A 20,736-nucleotide genomic window follows, 5' to 3' on the forward strand; every position below is an offset into this window, starting at 1 on the left:
ACTTTTGATTCCATAATTTGAAATTAAAATGCTTCTATATGACCAGTGCCCACTGGAGTAGTACAACAGGGTAGTTCTGCTCAAATCCATTCCCTTCTGTGCCAATACCCCAGTTTAGGCCCTCCATCTGGCCCCCAGGCATACAATCCACTTCTCATATTGACTGCTAATGGGATGTTTCTAAAACACAAATTGCACCAAATTTCTCTCCTATTTAGGATCCATTCCCATGACACTTTGTCACTGGCAACACTGGTTCTTGACCTTTTTATAGGAGCACAAACACTTTATGCATATAACAAAAGCCATGGACCATCTCCCCAACAACAAAAAAATGCACAAAAAAAAAAAAAACCAGGTACACACACAAAACATTTTGCACTCAATTTCAGGAGTTTCATGGACCACTTGTAGCCCATGTCACCCCAGGTTAAGAACCTCTGGCCCTATCCAATAACATCTAGGTTCTTCTGCATATGCCATTCCTTCTGCCTGAAATGTTCTTCCACACTTCATCCTTCTATCCCTGACTACCTCTTACTCATCCTCTAAGACTCAGCTCTTAGGTTGAGTTGACCTGCAGCAGTCCTGGACTGGGCCAGATCCCCTCTTTTGGGCTTCCACAGCACCCACCCCCCACCATGAGCTCCTCTATCATAGCTCTCCTCGGTCTCCCTAACTGGGGACTTGTGGAAGGCAAGAACCATTACTCAGCATAGGCCCTGGCTACAACAGAACTCTGTGTCTCCTAAAACAAACACTAAGAACAGCTATGCTTTTTTTTTTTTTGAGTACCCATTATGTGCCAGGCACTCAGTAATTGATCTCCTCTATAAATCCCACGATGTTAGTGGTATTGTGTTTCTTTTAACAGATAAATAACTAGGCTCAGAGATGTGAAGGGAGTTGTTTATGGTCACCCAGCTAGGGAGTGAAAGAACTGGGAATGAAATTGAGATGTGCTGCCCCAGTGCAAATATTGGTCCACCATGCTTCCCTGCCCTGGTCTGTGAGACTGGAAGATGGCATTAGTAGAACAGGGCCAAGAACCAGGGCCAGAATGCCCTGTATGGGCTCCATTTCGCAGGGCCACCTGCCCATTTTTCCCCTCCTGTGCCACCTTCATGGCAAGACCAGAGATGTGGCTCTCTCTTCTTATAGTGCAGTCCCCTCCATCCTGTGTACAACTCTCAGCCTTCTCATCTCAAAGTCCCACTATGGTTAGGCCCATTCTTTGCTCCAGAACCATCCCCAGATCCAATCCAATCCAATCCAATCCAATGCAACACACTTGCCTATGAGGAACAGAAGACACGGGTGGTCCCTGTCCTTCAAGAGTTATACTTACCCAGGAATTTTACATGTACCATCTCCAATCCTAAATCAGCCCTGAGAGTTAAGTAGGCATTGACCTCATTACACAGATGAGGAAACAGAGGCTCAGAAGTTAAACAGCCTGCCCACAGTCATAGATCTAGTAAGTGGTCAAACTTAGATTTGAATAAAGAAAGGTACTGACTCAACTATTTCCCCCCCCCATTACATCATCCTGCTTGGAATAGCCAAAAAGTAGACAAGACCAGTTCGGTCAGGGTTGGGGGATGAAGGAAAGCTATTGCTCTTTCAAGACTCAGTACCCATGTCCCCGCCTGTAGGGGCAGATGCAATTTGGTGCCCTTCTTCAGGAGGCCCTCTGAACCTACTTTTGTCCCATACCAAACCACACTATGCTGTTATTGTCACCTGTCTCTCCCTTCTAGACTTCAGCTCCCTGACGGTAGGACCAGATACAATTCAGTCCTGTATCCCACAGAGGCTCAGCACAAGGCTTAACCAAGGGTAGGCCAGACAAATCTTACTAAATGAATCAGGTGGTATTTGAGCTAGTTATTAAAAGGAAAAGCAAGATCTGAATAACTGGACATAGGGAAACGATATAGAGGAAGAAGGAAATCAATTAGTAAAAGGGAGGAAATGGGACCAAGGAAAAAGGCCAGTGATTTTGATATCATGACAGGATATGTATAACATGTTCTCATCATTGTTATGTGGATTTTCTTTTCCTTACAACAATGGGATAACACTACAAGTCTTGTTCTGCAACTTGCTTTTTTTCATATAACAATGAGTCTTGGAGATCCTTCCATGCCAGTACACAGAGATAGATCTTTTTCCTGTGATCTGTAAGAGTATCCCATAGTAGGGGTGAATCATGAAGGAAAAGCTGCTCTCCATTGACGGACAGGAAGATTGTTTTAATTTTCGCTATTATAAACAATGCTGCAATGAACATCTTTGCATTTGTCTGGAAGTAGTTTTGAAGGATAGGCTCCTAAAAGTTGAACTGTAGGGCCAAAGGAATGCATATTTTGTGTGAAATGTGGCTAAAAGTTATTTTTGTTGCTTTAACATTTTTATAGACTGGCTAAAAGATTATTCCTACTCACTCTCTCTATCAAATAAATAAACAAAATCTTTAAAAAGAAAGAGGGGGGTGCCTGGGTGGCTCAGTTGTTGAGCATCTGCCTTCGGCTCAGGTCATGATCCCTGGGTCCTGGGATCGAGCCCCACATCAGACTCCCTGCTCCATGGGAAGCCTGCTTCTACCTTTCCCTCTGCCTCTCCTACTCCCCTGCTTGTGTTCCCTCTCTCACTCTCTCTCTATCAAATAAATAAACAAAATCTTAAAAAAATTATTCCTACTCACATAATCTTGTCTTTACTTTGAGTAGCATACCTCATGCAACCTTTTCATTAAGAGTTGGCTGAGAATGCTATCCTACAAGAGCACGTGATAAAGAGTTGCACAGTACAGTTTAAGTTTATAGTTGGGATCGAATGTTTTAGAAAAGACCTCTGGTTGGGGGACCACCTAGTAGTAAAGCCTTAGAGAAGTCTACCTCCCTCCAAGATATGGTTCTCAGGTTAGAAGTATATGCACATTTAAGATTCTGGGGACAACCGACAAATAGGTGCCATTAAAAAAATTGCACCAATTTGCACTCCAGTCAAGGAATGTGCGAGCTCCTGTTTCCTCATAGCTCTTTCAATCTTCTCATTTGGCACTTTAAAATTGGTACTTCAGGGCGCCTGGGTGGCTCAGTGGGTTAAGCCGCTGCCTTCGGCTCAGGTCATAATCTCAGGGTCCTGGGATCGAGTCCCGCATCGGGCTCTCTGCTCAGCAGGGAGCCTGCTTCCCTCTCTCTCTCTCTGCCTGCCTCTCTATCTACTTATGATCTCTCTCTGTCAAATAAATAAATAAAATCTTTAAAAAAATAAAAAAAATAAAATTGGCACTTCATTGATGTTTTAGTTACATTTCTTTAGCTATTGGCAAACTTGAGTATTCTTTCTCATTCATCAGCTAATGGATGTCTATTTATTTGCTGAATTGCCAGATCACGTTATTTCTCTATTCTAAATGTGGTATACAACTTTTTCTTATTAGTTTCCAGGTGTTGATATACAGACATAGATATTAACCTTTGCCTGATTATCTATGTTGTTTTTTTTTTCCTAGCCTGTTGTTATGTTTTAACTTTGTGTATGGTATATTTGTCCAAACAGAAGTTCTTAACTTTGATGTAGCCAGAATTACTGCTCTTTACTTTATGGCATCTGGGTTCTTCAGTCATGCTCAGAAAGGCTCCTCCACCCTAGTATTATAAAAATATTCTGTATTTTCTTCTGGTACATTTATAGTTCTACCCTTTGTATTCAATTTTATATGAGACAGAGGTTTGACTTCATTTTTCCCCAAATGGTAGCCAGTGGTCCCATCCCACTTACTGACTCCCTACTGATTTGACATGTGTTTTTTTTATTAAGATCTTATTTATTTATTTGACAGATAGAGATCACAAGTAGGCAGAGAGGCAGGCAGAGAGAGAGGAGGAAGCAGGCTCCCTGCTGAGCAGAGAGCCCGACTTGGGGCTCCATCCCAGGACCCTGGGATCATGACCTCATGACCTGAGCCGAAGGCAGAGGCTTTAACCCACTGAGCCACCCAGGCGCCCCTGACATGTGTGTGTTTTTTTTTTATCATAAATTAAATTCCCATATGAATATATGGGTTTGTTTCTAAACTCTGTTTTGTTCCATGTATGCCATCCTCCATTTCTGTGTTATTATATGTAATTTCTGCAGCTTTATGTTAAGTTTTGCATTTAATAGGACAAGGTTCCCCTTATTGTTCTCCTTTTCCAAAATTTTCTTAGTAATCCATGGGCATTTACTCTTCCATATGAACTTTAAAATCCAATTGCCCAATTCCCAAAGAAAATATCAATGAAATTTTAATGAGAAATGCATTGAATCTTTTGACCAAATTGGGAGGAAAAATATCATTTTTACCATATTCAATCTTCCCATCCAGGAACAGGATACAATGCTTGACTATTCAAGTCTTCTCACAGCCTTTAATGAAATTTTATAGTTTTCTACAGAGAAGTATTTCATGTTTCTTGTCAATTCCTAGGAATTTTATCATTTTTCCCTGCTACTTCTATTATGTCTTCCAATTAGTTATTGCTGGTATTCAGAGATGTTAATGGTTTGGGTGCATATTTATCTTGTGTCTGGCCATCTCACATAATTTTTACATTAGTTCTAATAAATTTTCCTCTTATTCTCGTTGATTATCTAAGTAGCCAACTACACAATCTTAAAAGAGTGCTAGTTCTGAGTCTTTCTTTCTAATATTGAGACCACTTTTTTTTTCTTTTTTTAAGCCCACTGGTTAAAACTTCTACCAAAAAAAATGTTGGTTAGTGACAGCAATGGCAGTCATACTTATTTTGTTCCCAAGCTTAATGGCAATTTATCTAATAGTTCACAATTACATCTGGTAATTGTCTTTGGTTTCTGATAAAAAATTCTTTACCAATTTAAGGACATTTTCACTGATAGCTTACTATACTAGTTATCTATTGCTGTGTAACAATTACCAAATACAGTAAGAAATAACTAGGACAGTTACTAAGAGTTCTAAAATCAAGAATGGATGTGTAATTGTATCAGATTATTTTTTCAGCATTTATGGAGATAGTTATATGTTCCATTTAATTTAATCTATTAATGTAATTCATTACAATAACAGCTATCCTAATGTTGAACAATCCCTGCATTCCTGGGACAAACCTTCATTTGTCACGATGCATTCTTCTTTCAATACACTGATGGATTCAGTTTGATACTTTTATTTAAAATATTTGTGACTGTATTAATATATGAGATTAGGATATAGTTTTCATATTTTTTTGTCTAAACCTATCCAGTTATACTAGCTTTCTGGAATGAACCAACTACCCAGAGAGAGAGTCCATTTTTTTCTATTACCTGATCTTTCCAGATTTGACAGAACTTCCACCATACCAGGATGTCCATGATACCAACTGGGCCCTGGTGCCATTTCTAAGGAGAAAACTTTGACCATCTTTTTAACTTCTTCTGTATTGTTCTATTCTAATCAGCTTTTCTGTCACTCCTTATATCATTTTGGTAATTTATATTTTCCTAAAAAACCACCCATTTCATCTAGAGTTTATATTTATTGGTATAAAATTATACAAAGCATCTTTTATGACTTTTTCATCTCTTCAAAATCTGTGGTTAAATCCCCTTCATCATACCTTATTTTATTTATGTCTTTCTTGCCTTTTTCTGTGTCGTATCTCTCAGAGGACTGTCTGTCTAGTTTACCGGTCTTTTCAAAAACCACCTCTTAGTTTATCAAATCTTTTAGTTTCTATTCCATGAATTTCTGGTTTTATCTATAGTAATTACTTTATTCTGGTTTCTTTCAGTTGTTCTTTTTCTAAATTCTTGAGTGGAATAATTAGTTCATTAAATTTAAACTGTCTTGTTCTCTAATAAAAGCATTTAAGATGATAAATTTTCCTCCAGGAATCCCTCATGGTCACATCCCGTGGGTTTTGATATGTAGTATTCCCGCTGACATTTATTCTAAAGAGTCTATAATTGATACTTACCCTAAATAGTCTATAAATTCCATTCTTATTTCCTCTTTCACCCAAGTATTTTTTCTGTTTTCAAATAGGCCTAACCTTTTTGTCACTGCTATGAATATTTCATGTTATTGTATTATAATTAGAAAATGTAAAATGTGATTTTCAATTACTTTGGAAATAATGTTGTTCTCAGAGGTGTGGGCGATTTCCCCCTCTGCCTAAACACCCTTCCCCATCCTAGCCAACTGGCAAACTCTTACTCATCCTTCAAAACAGCTCAAATATTACATATTCTTGAACCAATCGCTCCCACTTTGGGGGGCAGATACCTAGGGAAGGATTTTTAAGGAAGGACAAACTACAAACAGAATCTGAATGTCCTCTTTGGTCTCCTACCTGGTCTCCCAGTCACTCCCCTCACGTGCTCAGACATCCATTCCACACTCATTCCAGAGGCTAGAGGGAGATGGGGGAGGGGGTCTGGCAATCCTATGGCAGATCTGTCCGAAAGGGTGAAGGATGGAGGGGAGGGGTGGGTCTAGCTCTTACCTGCTCTCTGCCAGCCTGCCTGAGGGGGTAAGCTTCATGGAGTCAAGGACCTGAGTAGGACAGCAATACTGGTGTAGAGTATGAGACGCTGTGGACCTGAGAGACAGCAAGAGACAGAGAGAGAAAGAGAGACAGAGAGAGAGACAGGGAGGGAGGGGAGAGGCAGGGTGGGGAGTAGGGACAAGGAAGTGAGAGTGAGTGGGGAAGTGAGAGGGGAGGGAAGACTGGGAGGAATGGGTAGAGGAGGATTGGGAATGGAAGAGGAGGGGTGGGAGGTGGGGAAGCCGGGCAGGAGGGAGAGGAGGGAGAGGAGGGAGAGGAAGCAGAGAAGGAAGGAAGGAAGGAAGGAAGGAAGGAAGGAAGGAAGGAAGAAAAAAGAAAAAAAAAACCACAAAGTCAAGAAAGAGAGGACGGCACTCGAACCACAAACAGAACACAATGACAACAGGGGGCAGCAGAGACAAAAGAGCCGGTCTGGGCCTCCTGTGTTCCAGGTGACTCCGTGGGGACCTGAGCCACGGAGACACTGGGACACCACAGCAGGGAAGGGGGAAGGGAGCCCTCCTCACACCAGACGCCACACGGGTAGGGAAGAGGGCAGGGGAGGGGAGATGAAATAGGGGAAAGCTGTATGGGGGGGCTCCCCCTTATAGAAAGGGAGGAAGAGATGGAGAGAGAAGAGGCTCTGGGTCCAAAGAGGGGGAAGAACGCAGGCCAGGTGGGTGGAGGAAACACTGTAGGAGGAGAGGGACAGAGAGAAACCGAAAGAGACAAGGAAAGGGTGAGACAGAAAAGAAGAAAAGACAGAGAAAGAGGAAGACAGAGAAAGGGTGAGACAAAAGACACAGAGCGAAGACAGGGAGAGGCAGAGAGCAGCAGAGCAAAGGAGAGGAGCAGCGAGGGCGGAGGAGAGCTGACAAGGTCTCAGTGGTCTAGGTGACAGGATGGGGACTGGGGCTGAGTGGGTGGGTGGGGCCCAGTGAGCCAGAGGTCAGGGTGGTTCCCAGCAGGAGTCTTGGCTTCCAAGGTCAGTGTTGTGCCCCCAGCCCCGGGCACAGCCCACACTCCACCCCCCAGGGCTGTGCCCCCACCCCTAGTGCAGGGTCCAAAGGCCCCTTGCCTCCTGCTTCCCCTGATTAAAGTCCACAGAGGGCGGGGGCAGGGGTGGGGGGGCCAGAGGGACGGTAAGGGGAGTGAGGCTGAGGGCCTGGTTTATCCAGTGCAGGGCGGACCCTGGGAGTGGAGCTGGCCCTTCCAGGTCAGCCAGCCCCTGTCCCCCACAAGCCCCTGAAGGCAGGTTGCGGTCAGGGCCCAGCCGTTCCAGAGCCGAAGTAAAGGCTGGGAAATGTGGCTGCAGGCCATTCCAGCTACTCAGTATCTCACTTGTGATTTGGAGGATGCCCAAATCTTAGATGCTTATAGAGATCTTAGAATCTGAGACTCTTCTTGTCAGAGACCCTGAAGTACTTGTCGTCATCAGAAAGAGTGTTTCTCAAGTGCCATCTATGTGCCAGTCAGCAGCCCTAGTTCTTGACTCCTTATCTCATTAAACCTGAGAGCAGAGCCCCTCAAGCTGCTGAAATGCTCGCATCAGAGAAGCTCAGCGGCTGTGGGGAGCCCTGCAGTGCTGAGCCAGACTAACAGGCCAAGGGGGCCACTAGTTACAGCCCTCAAGGGCTCATGGACTGTGCTGCTCAGGGCTCCAGGGTCCTCCCAGTGCGGGACACCCAGAGGTCCATGCGCTCACCCGCTCTCACAAACTCCCTCCGAAAGCCAAAGGCCTCCAAGAGTCCATGAGGGGAGCCAGGAACCAGGAAGCCAGGAGGCTGCTGAATCAGCAGCCCAAGGCCCGCGTCCAGGCCAGGGCAGGGAAGGAGGGGGTCAGGCTGCAGGGTGGGAGGTGGGGGGCTAGGTTCCTACCTGCTACTCCTCTCGGGGGTCTCCATGAGTCTGGACCTGTCCTGAGGGCAGGCCCCTGGCCGGGCGGTGCCTCCACTTTGTCACCACCCCCTCCTCCCCTGCCCTTCCCTAGAAGGAGGAACCGAGGAGGCGGGGCTGGGCCAGCTGGGCGGTAGGCCAGACTGCAACTGGAAACTTTGCTCCTTCCCCTGCTTCCCCAGGAGGCCTGGGAACGCCAAGTAAGAGGAAGCAGTTTTGACAACTCACAGTTGACTCCTCCAGGCCAAAGCCAAGCTAAGCTCCCTATATGCCTCTTTGCTGGAATCTCCCCAAGCACCCTCTCAATTATGTGTCACTAGCCCTAGTCTCCTGAGGGGAAAACTGAGGCGGGGAGACTAAATGGGCACAGGTACTGCAGCTACAAAGTGGCAGAACCTCAAGTTCAAGACCTGATCTGGCCAGTCCCCAGATCAGGATTCTGCTCCCCTCAGCCATACTGCTGAAAACTTTCCACAGAAGCTCTTCAACAAACATTCTCATCTTCCGCGCAATTAAAGAGACTCTGTTTTGTTGCTGTGCCCTGATGCTCCAGATCAAGTAATATTCAAATCAACCATTTGGGGAAATCAAGATGAGGCCCTGGCCAATATGCCTGACCACTGCAATAAGCTCGCATTCTCTTCTGTGTGGTTTCCTGGACTGGCTAAGAGAAACGCTCCCTGAAGAGAAAAGCAAAAATCAGAAGAAACACCATTCTGGATCAAGAGGCTCTTCTCCCGGGGAAACTGCCCCGCCTGACTTGAGAGATGGGGAAATTGAGGCCTATAGAGGGGAAGAGTCTTGCTAATGTTCACACAGTCAGTCAGACTAGAATCCAGATGCCCTGACTCCCACCTACCTGTCACATATGGGTTGGGCTGGAGAAAGGAGAGAATTTGGACGATGTGAAGGATTTTGTGTGTGTGTGTGTGGGGGGGTGATCCTGAAGAGTCCCACAGCTCCAGCTCAGAGTGCTCCTATCCTTTCACGGCCCCAGAGCTCAGGCCCCTGGCTGTTCTATGCAGAAGGCAGCCCTGGGAGGAGCCAGGGGGGCAGTGATCTAGAAGGAATAGGAACTGACAGGCAACAGGCCAGCCTTCCTGCCTTCCTGCCTCCCTGCCGGGGCAGCTGGTTCCTCTCAAGAAAGCCAAAGCCGCTGAGAGATAGGCCCTCTGGACCACCGCAATGTTGGCATCTGCGGGCCAGTTGTGGCCTCCTCTCCCTTTTCCCACTCTCTAAAGCCCCTGGTCCTCAGGGCTCAGCTCCAGCCTCAACTGCTGATTTTTCTCTCTCCTTCAGCAGCCCTTCTCGCTCCTGCAGTTGCTGTGCCTTGTGCCCACGCACCCCTGGCCAGACCTTCCTCTTGGCCTGGTAGGAGCTGAGAGACAGAGGTTCTAGTCCCGGCCTGAGGGTTGTGTGACCCAGGGCAAACTCCTTGCCCTCTGTGGTGAGGCAAAGAGCCTATACCTGGGGGCCAGGTAGAGCCAGTGCAAGTCCCAACTCTACCACTTTCTAGCTGGATAACCCCTCCGAGGCTCAGTTTCTTTATCTCTAAGAGACAAGTGGCAAATTTCTACGTCACGGGTTCTTGTGAGGGTTCAGTGAAACAAATGTGCATATATGATGAAGAGTCAGCTTGAGCCTGAAAGAGTCTGACCTCTCTCCCAGGAAGACTGGGGAGACCCACGGGGAAGCCTCTTTGTTTCAGGGAAGAGGAGAATTCTCGGAAAATATCTCTGAGCCACTCCTGGAACTCAGACTTATCTAAGCATGTTGGGTAGGCTCATGTGATGACCCAGTGAGCCAAAAGGAAGAGGAATTAAAGGTGAGGAGCTTGACCCCAGCCACAGGGCACTGGTGGGGCCTTCACTCACTTATTCAACAGGTCCTGTGGACCAGGCACAGGGCCTGATCTCATGGAGCTTGTATCTGAGAGGAGACAGACATTCACCAACGAATGGAATGAGGCTGGGCAAGAAGGGGAGGTGGCAGGGGAGAGTGTTCCAGGCTGAGGAAACAATTTGGGCAAAGGACCCAAGGCAGTATTTCCAGGAACTGCGAGGAGGCCAACGCAACTGAGTGGAAAAGTGGGGCAGGGGGTGGGGGGCGGCACTGGAGATGTAGGCCAGGGTCCAATCCTGCAGAGCCCGAGGCCACGATAAAGTTTCAGTATTGATACTAAGAGCAGTTTGGCAGCCTGTGGTTCGTGGGTGCCCCATTGTGGGGAGGGGGGGAGTATCTCTGAAGCTTTTGAAATTGTATGAAAAATATTAATAAGTAACAGCATGTCTGAGGAGAGAGCAGATGGGTTTATGATCCCCAAAGGTCAGGGAAGCTCCTTATACGATTCCATTCACTTAGTGCCAACCCTAAGCTAGGGGCAGGCACCCTAGAACCTTCTCTGAGGTGGCTGCTCCTCTCGGTCTTCCCCCACCCCACCCTCAACTTCAACCAGTGCTCCACCCAGACAGAAGCGCTCACATTCTTGCCTACAAGGCTGTCCAAGCCTTCTCTTGGCTTCCACTCAAAAGCCATTCCCCACCCCCACTGCCCCATCTCCACCTTTCTAGCTCCCCTTTGTTCTTCACAGAGGGGTGCCCTCTGGGAAACTGCCCTGACCCCCCTCCCCTGTTTCCTTCCCATCCTGAGCTTGTCTCTGCATCGTCTGTTCACATGCTGATGCTCCTTCTGGGCCAGGGGCCCTGTGGGGACAGGGGCTGGGGCTTATTTATCCCCGTGTCCCCAGCACCCAGCACAGGGCACATAGTCACACAGGTCACTAAGTGGTGGTGGTGGTAGACAAGCCAGCGGAGGCTGCAAGATGGGCTGGTGGACACTAGAGGGCACTGCGGCCACTGGAATTGTGGCCTGATGCTGCCCAGGAGGACCGAGGTGGGGCCCCAGGACCAGGTGCGCAGGGAAGCAGGGAAAAACTCTGTTCTTGGGCATGCAGCTCCTCAGCTCTGGGCCTAACTGATCACGGTCCCAGTTACAGCCTCCCAATTTACCTTCTGCTCCTGTTCTGGACCATTTCTCAGGATAGCCCTATTCCTCTACAGATACAGCTTTAGTTCTTCACAAACGCAGGTGACAAACACGCCTCCTACAGTCATGGCATATATTTTCTGCTCTGCCGGAGACACTCTCTCCTTCACCTCACCCCACCCCCACTCCTCACCTGGCCAACTCCTACTCGCCCTCCAAGTCTCAGCTTAGATATCAGCTTAGAGACGCCTCCCTGGCTTGCTTTGGTACTGAGATGATCCCGCCCTGCACTTCCCCAGTAATTGTCTGTTTTCTCATCTGTTTCCCTAATGGACAGTGAGTTGGTTCCAGGCAGGACTCTAGTCTTCACCATTGTATCAACTGCCTCTAATTTAGTGCAGTGCCTGGCACACTGGAGGTACTCAATAAATCATCCTGGAGTGAGTGAATGGATCGGTGAATGACTGGATGGAAGGGTGGGTGGACAGGTGGGTGGGTGGATGGATGGATGGAGGACTCTGTCAATTCACTTTACCACCACAGGCTTCAGTTTCCCCACAGCTGTGATGTGCACACAATTGCCTCTACTCGGCAGGGTGGCCAGGAGGTTTAAAGAGAATGTGTGCCAAATTCTCCCTAAGGGTACCTAATACACAGCAGACATTCTGTGGATCAAAAGCAATTATTAGTATTTGGAATAGTTTTGTTTTTTTTTTTAAAGATTTTTATTTATTAATTTTGACAGAGAGAGATCACAAGTAGGCAGAGAGGCAGGCAGAGAGAGTGAGAGGGAAGCAGGCTCCCTTCAGTGCAGAGCCCGACGTGGGACTCGATCCCAGGACCCTGAGATGATGACCTGAGCCGAAGGCAGCGGCTTAAACCACTGAGCCACCCAGGCGCCCAGGAATAGTTTTTTTTTTTTAAAGGCAGGGAGGGGAGAAGTTGAAGGAGACTCTGCCCTGAACCTTGGGATGATCTCTCCCAATCACATTTACGATTTACACGTGGAAGATAGCTTTAACGATAATGAGAAAACTATCAATCTTATTAAAAATAACAACAGCACCACTGGCCAGAAACAGGAGGCCCCTGGTCTCAGCCAGAGCATGTGAGGCCAAGGCCAAAGTCAGAGCCGTGGGTATTGCCCCTAATCTGGAGAACAGTCATAATGGGCACAGTTGGTTCCAAACTCTTTACTCATAGGTGAAAACTTGTCTAAGAGGTCATTAATTCTCTCTATAATTAATGTAAAAACTGCAGGGGTTTTAATACATTGTATTAATGGAAAAGTAAGCTCCAGCGTCAAGCTGATAATATTGATAATGTGTGCTTGTAATTATATACTGCAGATAACTATAAATTCAGTCATGCGCTAATAAAATGTGAAAATTCCCAAAGCGACCAACAACTTAGTACCAGCTGGTACCATGAGTAGCATTTATGCCAGTTGTTCCAAGGCTATGAAAACCACCACACTTGTAGCAATGGTAATATTCACTTTGCCCTTAAAATCTGCTCTGGCATTTAAAGGGGGGAATTATTTTGATAAAATGGGGTGTTTTGTTTACGGAACTTGAAAGCATAGTCAGCAAAGGTCAACTTGCATTAGAGTGGGAACGGAAGTCTTGATGGATGGGCCATCTGACCTCCTTGGGCTCTGAGCAGACCTTCCCCACCCCAGGTGCTGACCTCGCTTGTGCACTAAGAAAAACTGCTTATCTTGGAAGTATCTGACCTCTCTCCCCTCACCCACTTCTTAGGGAATGGACTCCCACCAACAGCCCCTTGCCGTCTTGTGTTACCCTAGGCTGGACAGAAACACTGCAGGCACATGAAATGGACCCTTAAGCTGGAAGGTCACGTAGCTTGCAGGTTGGCAGCTACAGCAGGTCGTGTGAAAGCAGAGAAGGCTAGTCCAGAGAGACAAGTCAGTGACAGAGAGATGACAGGGACCAAGCAAGCCATGAGGTACATAGAGAGATGAGACATGGGCCTGGGAGATGCAGAGAAAGAGAGAGAGAGAGAGAGAGAAATATGGGTCCTTGACTTCTTGGGCCTGCTTCCAGTTGGTGTGAGGCCTGGCTCTGTATACTTCATTTCTCAGATTCTGTGAGATAGAGCCTCACTGTAGTTAGTACCCCTCCCCCCCAAACTCTTTATTCTGGAGCAAGTTTGAGTGGGCTTCTGTTCCCTGTAACAAAATGTACCCAGACTAAGACAAGGGAAAATTGAGGATATAAGTGCAGGGCTTGCATAAGCAAGACCACATAGCGAACATGATACAGGGAGGGGGGAAGGCAATTACAAAGTATTTGTGTTTGCTCACTCAAATGCTCCCTCATTTCCTGACACTTGCTACCCCAGACACACGCTACAGCCGTGCACTCACACATGCTGGCATTCAGTGGCATGCAGAAATAAAGGCAGCGATGACTCGAGATGCTTTCATGCAGACACCCAGATGCACACGGACAAGTTCCAGCACCCCCTGTGCTCTCCACACCCGCAGGGACATGGAACCGGTGGCACACGGGAGTGTGCCGACACACATGAACTCAGTGGCGCTGCCCGCAAGGCTCAGGGCAAGAGTTGCGCCTTGACTGGGCTCTGCGCAGCCTCCCTCCCCAGCTGCCAAGTGACTCATCCCCAGGGCTGCTAATTAAAGCCAGGACAGAGGGGACAGAGGCAAGGGGAGGGGAAGAGAGAGAAGGCAAGTTTATTTTGGTGCCAACTAGGCACGCAGCCAGCTTAGGGGTCACCCACTTCCTGGGGCTGGGCCAGGCAGAGGCAGGGGAAGGCAAAACAGGAAGGGGAGGGAAGACCCTCTTACTCCTCCTTGTCCCTCCGGAGCTTCCTGGAATGGCACCTCCTTTGGGAAAATTACCCAACTCCCTGCCCCCCCCCATCCTCCTCTATCCCACTGCTGTTCCAGCTCTACCCACTCCCAACTCTTGTCCTTACAACTGGCTTCTCCTCTTCAGCACGCTCCCATATGGGCTTGCCAGAGCCGGCTTGTCTGTGTGTGTACTCCGCTTTTGTCTCCCCAGCCTCAGCCCCAACAGACCACCCAACACAGGTCCAGTACCCAAGGAATGCTCTGCGGACTTCTGGAATGCAGTTGGGTTGACTCCAGTATACAGTGGTGACTGCAGCTCTGATGGTCTAAATTCCTATCCTAGGTCTCCTGTGGACTAAATAACTTCAGCTAAGATTGGTCTCCTCACCGGTAAAATTACAAGAATATACACCTGATAGCATTATTATGGAGATTAAATGAGAGAGTACGGGTAAAGTGGTCAGCAGGGGGCCTGGCATACACCAGCTTCAGCGGGGCTCACGGAGTGCTGCCGCTGTGAACACCCCACCTCAGGCTTGGGGTAGCAGCAATTAGGCAGAGCCGAGTTTCAAGCCCAGTTCCACCCCACAGTACCTCGGGGAACGGCAAACAGAGTCACATAAGCTCACAGAGCCTGCGTCACCCGAAAAATGGAGATCTGTGGTGTGATGCCAGAGATATACTGTAAAGATATGAGCCTGTCAGGCATCCCATGTGGAGCCCAGCCCTTAGAAGCTGCCCGAGAAATGGCAGCAGTGAATACTCAGGGCAGCGGGGAGGAGTTCAGACCTTTGGGGCCAGAGCATCCCAGGAGGGAGGAAGCAGGCTGGATGGACCGGGGCAGCCAGGGAATGCTTCCCAGAGTGAGCAGGATGGAGTTGGGCCCGCAGAGCCAGAAAGCATTCAGCAGACGCTCAAATGACAGGGTTCCAGGCACAGGACGTGGTGGGAACGGAGAGTTGGACAGGGAGGGCAACAAGGCTACACCACTAAACAAGAGGCATGTGAGGGAAGACTTGAACACAGCTGGATTGCCTCTGGGGCCTGGTGGCGTCTCCGATATGTGGCTGGGGGAGCCTTGGAAGGTTCGTGAAGTCTCAGCTACCCCAGATTGCCAAGAGGTCAAAACAAGGAAGAATCTTACAGATTATCTAATTCAAACTACCATCGCCATCCCCATTGGACAGATGGGGGCACGGAGGACCAGAGTGGGAGGCCTCCTCTGGGAACCAAGCCAGCAGTGGCTCCTCCTCCCACTTCTCCTCCCCAGTGCAGCGGCTCTGTTGCCATGGGGACATCCCTGACTCTGCGGGTGTCAGTGACTCCCCCTTCTCCTCCCGCCTTCCCTAGCAACGAACGGGCCACCTACTCGGATCAGCTCTCATCCTTGCATGCCTGGCAACCCCGGCCTGGTCCCCAAGGCCCCTAAGTCTCAGCCAGAACCTCCCTACTGTAGCAGTGCCTCCAAACCTAGGATCCCTGGGCTTCGGGCTTCTGGCTTCTGGCAGCAGAGGTATCGACCCCTCCTACCTCTTGGGGCACATCTCCACATTCCTCAAGCTTGACTATCCATTAAAGACAATGGACTGGGGTAGAGGAGGGCAGAGAGCACTACTCTGTATTGCGCACTATTAGATGCTGAACCCTGTTTTACTTTCATTTCTCTCACCTCACCCAGAGAAGTCAGAACTGTCCCCATTTCACCATGAGGAAGCCAAGGATCAGAGAAGTTCAGAGACTTTGCAGAGAGCGCACAGCTAGGAAGCAGGCTCCACTGAGAACTAGCTTTGTGAGCTTGAGCCATCACCCTCTACAGACCTTGGTTTTGAGTGCCTGTAGGCTTGACAACTTTTCACAAATCCACAGGAAGTCCGGGCACCTTCCTCTGCCCACAGACCTCACGCAACACCAGCTGTTCAGCTCTAATTAGACTCCACACTTCCTCTGGCACCCCATACTTAGAAGCCCTCAGGCCTCGGTGGCTTTTCGATTTACTGACCCTGCTCCTTCCTTGCTGTGCTGCTGTCGAAATAGCCAAGGCCTAGCCCCTCTCCCTGGCCTTTCTTCTCCCCACCTAAACCTTTCCCTTTTACACACACAGACACACGACCTTTATTAGATGAGGACACTGGGGGCTCCAAGGGATGAACAGATTTGTCTAAAGTCACATAGCTAGAAAGTGACCTGGCCATAAATAGAGCCCTTTGCCGGGATCCAGTCACTGCCCTTGCTACCCTGCAGAGTCCAGTCTCTCCCTGCCAGCCTTCCCTGGCTTCCACTGATGACAGACGGTATCTGACCTAACCCCCGCTCCCTTCCCGTCCGTGTTCTGAACTTTAGCTCTTTTCCTGCCCAGACCTATTTCAGTCCAACCCACTGCACCCATTCTGATCTTGTCCTTACTTCTGATGCACACTGGTTCCACTTCCAGGGATGTGAACCCCACCCCCCACCCCACCCAGCCTCCACGCAGAGTCAGCCTATCAGTCCGCCACAGCCCAAATCGGATTCTGCCTTCCCCAGAAAGTTCTCCCAGACTCCTAACTGAAGTGAGCTCAAGAATCTAGGTGAGGTCCTGGTAGTATCCTCACATGCCGCCCCCCACCACCTGCCCCTGCTCACAGCCCTCAGTTCCAAGTTCCAGGCTCTTCCCACCATGTTTGCCAGATCTTGCCCCACAGGGGCTACGCTTGAGGACCCTTCCACAGCCCGAGTGTGACCCTTGCTTCCCAACTCCTGAGTCCTCAAGGCCCCCGTAGCCTCCTGGACGGCGGGCCCAGGACGGATTCGGGAAGTATGTCTTAGTAAAACAAATGCCAGCCTTGGAAGCAGATAGCACACGGTATGAACCAGAGTGATTCCACCCTGACCTCTTGCTCTTCTTTCCTTGGGCAAGGCGCTGACCCTCTGGGGCACCTCCTTTTCCTCATCTGTAAATCAGGGATCCCAAAACACATCTAACAGGGCTGTTGTGAGCACTAAATAAGATCATGTTCAGAGTTCTTAATACGTAAGAAGCAAATGATCACCGCTATTATTACTAATATTAGGATGATGATGAGAAGGATTATTATTATCTGCAAGGCTGTCAAGAGCTCCTGCAGTGGCGGCGTGGGCAGGGCTCCGGGCTTGGTGCCAGGCGGACCTGGGTTTGAATCCTGGCCCAGCCATCTCCTCGGTGCGGTGCGTGGCTGTAGGCAAAAGCCACACCCAGCCTCAGCTTCGGTTTCTTCAACTGTAAAACAGTGATGATAAAGCCGGCCCAGGTCCCTCCTACAGTGTCACTGGGAGGACCAAACAAAAAGAAGGCCCTGACAACATTTGTAAGTTGTAAAGGCCCAACGCATGTCATCGTGGCTTATGATTATGATCATTAGTAAATACCCCGAGCTCTAGGTCCCAGGGACTTCTCTGCTGTAGAGAGCTGGGAGCTAGAGATAGCTTTGATCAGGTTCCCTGACGAGTAAGTAGCAGGGGTCTCAGTGGTTTTGCCCCATTGCCTTTCTCCAAACCCACAGTGGGACAGTGGGATCTGTGTCCTTTGTCAGACTAGAGCCTTCCTAAAAGCTAGGACAGGCTGTGCCCATGCTGTACTCCTTGGCTGCATGCTGGGACTAATCGCATCTTGTCATGTACTCTTTGCTGGGACGCCAGGCCTGACTGCCTCCATCACGGTCCCCCGCTTTCCTGCTGGCCACAGCCCCTACCCTAGGCCTAGGTATCAGTGTGTTCATTCCAGGGCCCCTGCCTGGGATGCCAGGAAGCAGAGTGTCTCATTATGCACTCCCAGATGGATGCTGGGGTCCTCAGTCCCTCTCCCACACTGCCTGAATGGCCAAACCTGGGCTATTGCATACGGTTGGGCAAGCTGTGCCCTGTGCAAGGGTTCACAGCCCAGATGGGGGCTGTGAACAAACGGGGGCTGACAAGCAACCTGTTCTCTGCTCACTGAGCCGGGAACCCTGGTGAGAGGCTGTGGTAGACCCTGGTACCCCGTGGTAACCCCGTGGTAGCAGGAAGGAAACATTCTTCCACTGATCCCCTCAGTGGATTCCACCCTTCACAAAGGCACTGTGTATTCTAGTTAGGCACCATGTAGCCCTGGCTGGGACTCACTGTACCCATCCCATGCCTCAGTTGCCTGGGTCCCTCTCATCTCAGAGGCCCACCGCATCACCCCTGGCCTAGATGCTGAGAGTGAATGGGCCTCAGCCTGGGTCCCCCATCATTCCCATATAGACCCTATCCTTGATACTTGTGACTTCACGAAGCCTCTAATGGGTTAAGGCCCCAGAAAGGCACAAACAGCCCTTGTCTTTACCCCAGTTGTATTCCCACCTCCCCAAGTGGCAGACTGATCACACCGTGACAACTTACTGAAGCCTGTAAGCCCTTTTTAGCCAGCATGTAAATTAAAAATGTGCCCTCGTCACCATAAGGTATGTTTATAATGTGTAGACTGTGTCCCAACAGAAGTCCATCTAGATCCCACCACTCAGGGCTGGTACAGTTTGGGGCGCAGCACCAGCGCTAGACCGGGGAAGCCCCCCTTCTCTCATGCCCACTTCTCCTAAAAGGAGAAGATGGAGAAGGTCCCAGGTCCGGAGCCACCTTCTCTGCAGGCTGGCGTTCCCACCGTGTCAGCAGCCATGAGTCCCTCTGGAGTTCAGACCAGCCCAGAGGAGCTAGGATCAGAAAGGCTGAGGAACAGTTTTCACCCCCCTTCCCACGCCTGCTACACTCACCCCAGCCCTCCCACTCGGCTCCATACCCACTCGTAATACCAATGGGGCAAAACTCCTGGGGTCGACCCCTGCCCCTGCCCATGGATTCCCCAAGTAACAAACCAGAGGGCCCCACCCCAATCCCTGTCCCATCTCCCAACTGCTACTAGAGAAAGGGGGTACTGACCTGACTGTCCTGGAATTCTCACCATCAGATCTGAAAGGGAAATAGAAAAAAAATCAACAATCAGCAATATGCTCTCAATGCTGCTTCTCCCTGTGCCCTGAACAATGGCCTCACGGCCCAACACACATCACAAATATGAGGGATGGGATATTTCATGCAGAGAAGAGCCAGCGCGAAGGTTGGGAGATGGCGAAGGGTCTCCCTGGGTTGTTGGGACAGGGAGAGGGACAGTGTGCCTGGGGTAGACGGAGCAAGGGGAGGAGTGGTAGGTGGTGAGGTCAGAGAGAAGCCTAGAACCAACCACTGGGGCCTGGTGGGTCAGAGGGAGAAGTGAGGCCCAAATCCAAGTGGCTGAGAGGCAGCCTGCAGCTGTGGGCCAGGGCACAGCCCAAGCTTTAAACACAGAGGGACCTACCCTTGGATATTTGTTCTGCCACATACCAGCCCAGTGACCCAGGCAAGCCGCCACCCTTCTCAGGACCTGAGCCTCAGTCTCCCCACTTGGAATACAAGGCCAATCCTGGCAGGGTTGTTGCGATGATTAAGCCCTTTGGAACCCAGCAGACAAATGCCAGGTATTATTAACAACATAGAAAAGGCTTTGCCAATTGCCTGGTCCAAACTGCTTATTTTCTAGATGAAGAGAAAGAGACTGAGGGGGTAAGTGAGTCAGCCACTGGGCTCCTTTCTACTACATTGGTCTGCCTTCTTCATTGTGAGGCCCCCTCAGAGGTGAAGGAAGGGCGAGAGAAGAGAATGGAGTGGAGGACAGCTTTGAAGGAACTGAGGGAATGAGCGAAATCTGAGACACGCCCCTCTGGCTGCTCTTCCTCAGAGCGGGCTGTGTGGTGGGGGGGGGGACTTAGACAGTGGAGCTGGTTCCTTGGGGGTGGGGAAGGGGAGGAAGAGAGACCAGGAAACTTGGAAGAAGTGGGAAAGTGTGGGAAGCAGCCTTTCTCATCCCCTTTGTCTTCTTCCTCCTCCTTTACACCCCTCCTCACTCCCTGCCCCACCCCACCCCCACATGGAGAAGATAGAGAAAACACATCACAGGCTCTGTCCTCAGGTGAGAGAGCCAAGACTCAACCTCAGTGAGAGGAGCATCATCTATGCTGGGTGCAAAGTGAGAGACAGATGCACAGGGAAAGGAGGTGGACCTCAGGAGGGAGTATTTGTTAGAAGAGTGAATGGAGCCCTCACGGGGCAGGTGGGCAGGCAGGCCTCAGGGTGCTGGCGCTCTAACTGGGTGAGTACAGCATGCCCAGTTCTTTTTTTTTTTTTAAGATTTTATTTATTCTTTTGAGACAGAGAGCTACGGAGGGAGGGAGGGAGAGAGAGAGAGAGAGAGAGAGAGAGCGAGCGCATGAGCAGGAGGAGAGGCAGAGGGAGAAGCAGACTCCCCTTGAGCCTGGAGCCAGAAGGGGGGCTTGATCCCAAGACCCAGATCATAACCAGAGCCAAAGGCAGAAGCCCAACCAACTGAGCCACCGAGGTGCCCAGTTCTGCTACTTGCTAGCCACATAATCCTGGGGAAAGTACTCCCCTATG

At 49.4% G+C, this 20,736-nt stretch overlaps 1 protein-coding gene across 1 annotated transcript in view; it reads right to left on the reverse strand.

The window, feature by feature from the left end:
* The window catches only part of IQSEC2 (IQ motif and Sec7 domain ArfGEF 2), a 76,239-nt gene that overhangs the window by 33,142 nt on the left and 22,361 nt on the right, over nt 1-20,736 (reverse strand). Inside the window, 2 exon segments of the mRNA XM_045995006.1 lie at nt 6,519-6,614; nt 19,189-19,218. Coding sequence (XP_045850962.1) covers nt 6,519-6,614; nt 19,189-19,218 — 126 coding nt within the window.

Source organism: Meles meles, chromosome X (genome assembly GCF_922984935.1).
Source record: "Meles meles chromosome X, mMelMel3.1 paternal haplotype, whole genome shotgun sequence".
Classification (NCBI taxonomy): Eukaryota; Metazoa; Chordata; class Mammalia; order Carnivora; family Mustelidae; genus Meles; species Meles meles.